The sequence below is a fragment of the Adiantum capillus-veneris genome, chromosome 14 (genome assembly GCF_014529385.1).
Source record: "Adiantum capillus-veneris isolate H3 chromosome 14, ASM1452938v2, whole genome shotgun sequence".
Lineage (NCBI taxonomy): Eukaryota > Viridiplantae > Streptophyta > Polypodiopsida > Polypodiales > Pteridaceae > Adiantum > Adiantum capillus-veneris.
The window spans coordinates 32673419-32676737 of NC_140944.1; the positions used below are offsets into that span (position 1 = coordinate 32673419).

General features: G+C 44.7%; 1 protein-coding gene across 1 annotated transcript; it reads right to left on the reverse strand.

Moving 5' to 3' along the window:
- Window positions 1–777: 777 nt before the first annotated feature.
- Window positions 778–2171, reverse strand: LOC147442189 (uncharacterized). The gene is made up of 3 exons (XM_086529609.1): window positions 2069–2171; window positions 1610–1891; window positions 778–1029 (listed from the first exon to the last, which is right to left on the reverse strand). The coding sequence occupies exons 1-3, from the start codon at window positions 2162–2164 to the stop codon at window positions 778–780; spliced, it is 630 nt and encodes a 209-aa protein (XP_086385735.1). The 5' UTR covers window positions 2165–2171.
- Between the last annotated feature and the right edge of the window lie 1148 nt (window positions 2172–3319).

Below are 3319 nucleotides of genomic sequence, written 5' to 3' on the forward strand. Positions count from 1 at the left end.
ATCTTTAAGAGTCTTACCATACACCGAGCGAGTTTTTCCGAGAAAAGACAAACCCGAGCAAGTGTTTGTACTCAATTAGTAAATTTTATCATCAACAAAATATTTATTGTTTGTTATATATTGATGCACTACAACAAAAAGAGTTTTTAATGGATAGACTACCTCCTAAATTCCAAAAGATGAAAGTTTACTTTTAAAAAAAGTAACACAATATTTGAAAATATTATCTTCTGGCATAATCGCCTATAGTCTGCATCCATACCTATTTAACTATAATTGCCTCTGCTTCTACTCTTCTTTGGCATGGATTTTTCTCGCTTGGGCTTCATACGTTTGAGCAATTTTTTTTGTAAAGAATACGGATTGGGATTGGCTAGGGTTGAGCGATCGAAGCTGGCACTTGCACGTACAATACCTCATACTATAGAAACAAAGTTGCACGATACAACCGAGAATTGGACAACCTGTACCGAAAAGCACCTGGATGGACAAGAAGAGAGAGGTAGAGGTGATAGCGAGGCAACTTTACACAGCTTGCCGACGAGAGAGAAAAGTGATGACAAGATGAGATGGCTGCAACAACACACACACACACACAGAGAAACCCTCACTCTCCTCTCTCTCTCTCTCTCTCTCTCTCTCTCTCTCTCTCTCTCTTAAAAAGAGAAGGAAGCGTCAATGCAAATTTGCTAAAAAAGTAGTACATGAGCGAGCTAGCATGACGGGGGGGGGGGGAGAGAGAGAGAGAGAGAGAGATGGCTTCTGGCAAGCGCATGGTCACAGTGTTTTTGGTGCTAATGGTGGCGATGGCCGGACTGAGTGGTGCTGCAGCATAGCCGCCTCCTCCGGCACTACATTGCATGTCCCTACTGAATCTGGTGCCAGCTTGCCAGGCTCTAACTCTCTATGTGTGAAGCTTACCTTGCCCAACCTATCGCTCACCACCTTCCCTGGCCTCAGCATCAACATCGCCCGCATCATCTTCGGCAACAACAGAAGCTGCATCTGATCACCATCGCCTACATCGACCTGCCTCATCATGCACTTCTCTTCATTTATGGTCATCTGTAGTTAGATTCCTGCATGCTGAAATCAACTTCTTTTTCTCTATGATACTAACTGCTTTTCCACACATATGTTCTCTCTCTCTCTCTCTCTCTCTCTCTCTCTCTCTCTCTCGGAGTAAAAAGCAGCTCTGAAGACTCTTGCTCACTATAACAGCACAATATAAAATTTAGATACACCTCTTCAAAATTCCTCATTTGAGATATCAAAATCACAACCTTAATCCTAATAACAAGCTTGGATATACACTCATATTAAAATGTCCAAAAGTAAAAGAAATCGTAGCATTCAAAATTAGCTTGAGCTCAAAAATGAGTTTCACATGAGCATAAGCCAAGCCTAATTCAAAAGACTCTTTGTGTCAAGAGACCCTAGTACTATACCTCAAAAGGGAACATCAATCTGCAAAAGAGATGCCTGCTGAAAAAAGAAACCCAAGCCACAATTCCCTTTAGAGCTCCTGCTTTTTTCTTGGCTTCTTCAACAATAGACAGCTTAATACCCTTGCCTCTTGGTAGTGTCACCCAAGGCTTTCTTCCTTTACCAATAGTAAACACATTGCCAAGCTGGGTGGCAAACTCTTGATTGGTAGCATCTTGTACGTGCAAAATTTCAAAACTTCCCTTATGCTTTTCACGATGCTTGATATTCCCAATCCTGCCTCTATTGCGACCACAGTAACCATAACAATGTTGCCAATGTCAAACTTGATGAACTCTACAACCTTTCCAGTCTCAATTTCAATTTTAATGGTGTCATTGGCCTTGATAAGGGGATCTAGATAGCCAATGGTGCACCTATCAAATGTAGTGATGTAGGGAATCCCCTTTTCACCGAAGCAAGCATCTCAGACCTTGCATAGCTTGTACTTAGACTCTTCAAGGCTGATGGAGTGCAAAGTGAATCTTCCCTTGCTATCCTAAAGCAATCGGAAGTTCCCTTCGATTTTTGCAATGGACACAACATCCATAAACCCAGCACGGTAACACTTGTCCATCCTTACTTTCCCATCCACAGAGATGAGTCGCTGCATCACAATGGCAACCACTTCATGATAGGTCAAGGCATACTTCAGCCGATTCCTCAACAAGACAACCATCGGCAGACATTCCCCGGTCTTATGTGCTTGTTGCATGGGACGTGGTGAGCCGACGATTGCTAGCACGGCTCAAAGGTGATGCTCAACAGAGAGGCAACATATCCATAGCTCAGCTAGAGTTCGCATCATGTCCAAGAGGTAGAGTTGGCCAAGGAGTGCATGCAGTAGCACTATTGTGCTTGGACAACGAGAAGCAATGGCAAAGACTGAGAGTCACCCATTGTAGGAATACCCGGTTGATTCGACTCCCTCTCTCATGTGAATACTATCAAGATGCACCTGAGTGATATAAATTGAAGCTCCACTTGCGGGGATGCACCCCTAAAGGCTGTTGCTAACTCTCTCGCCACTTGAAAAACACTTGAGCGCTAGCTGCAAGAAAAGGTAGGGAGCGCTAGCGCTCAGCAAAAGGTAAAAACCATGCACACTATTTAACTCCTACGCTCGCCATAGCTGCCATGGGAGAAACAATCAATTCAGCCCTGTTGTGTAGGCCCCTCCCATGCATGCTTAGGATCAGGGAGCGCTAGCGCTCAGTAACGGGGCTGAAGGGCGGGCTGATCGCTCGAAATATCTGACCTTTGAGAGTGAGTGCTCATCACGTAGCTTAATGTTAATCTGCCTTGAGTTCATTGAAGTGGTTGATCGCACGAAATATCTGACCTTTGAGAGTGCTAATCACGTTGGCAAGCATCTCGTCTCCAGCTTGATGACCTGCGAAATATAACCAGGGTTTTGAGAGGTCTCGGCACTCCTTTTTGGTTCTGCCCTGCTGCGCAGTTCCCTTCCCTGCAGGCTTAGGATCAAAGAGCGCTAGCGCTCAGTAACAAAATATCTTACCTTTGAGATCATCACGTGCTCATCATGTAGCTTGATGATCTGCCTGAACAATTGCCAAGGGCACAGGGTTGTTGAGCTATTCACTCTCTCTCTCTCTCTCTCTCTCTCTCTCTCTCTCTCTCTCTCCAGGCGCTGATGGCTAGAGAGAGGCAAAGAAGCCTGACGGATTTTAAACACCTTCGAAGAGCATGAATGAAAAAAAACTCTCTGTAGCTGTCCGCGCCGGTGCGGATGGCTAGAGACAGATTTTTTTTTTCAACCGTGCAGCAGCGTGCGTACCCTCGATCTCTGCCCGAGCCTAAAGTAGTAATAAGA

Excerpts from the sequence above, each read along its gene's own strand:
- LOC147442189 (XM_086529609.1), bottom strand. The coding sequence starts at position 2,164 with ATGGTTGTCTTGTTGAGGAATCGGCTGAAGTATGCCTTGACCTATCAT. Across the intron at positions 1,892-2,068 it reads TCATCTCTGTGGATGGGAAA|GGGATTCCCTACATCACTAC; the intron begins GTAAGGATGGAC and ends TTCGGTGAAAAG. Across the intron at positions 1,030-1,609 it reads TGGCAATGTGTTTACTATTG|GTCGATGTAGGCGATGGTGA; the intron begins GTAAAGGAAGAA and ends ATGATGAGGCAG.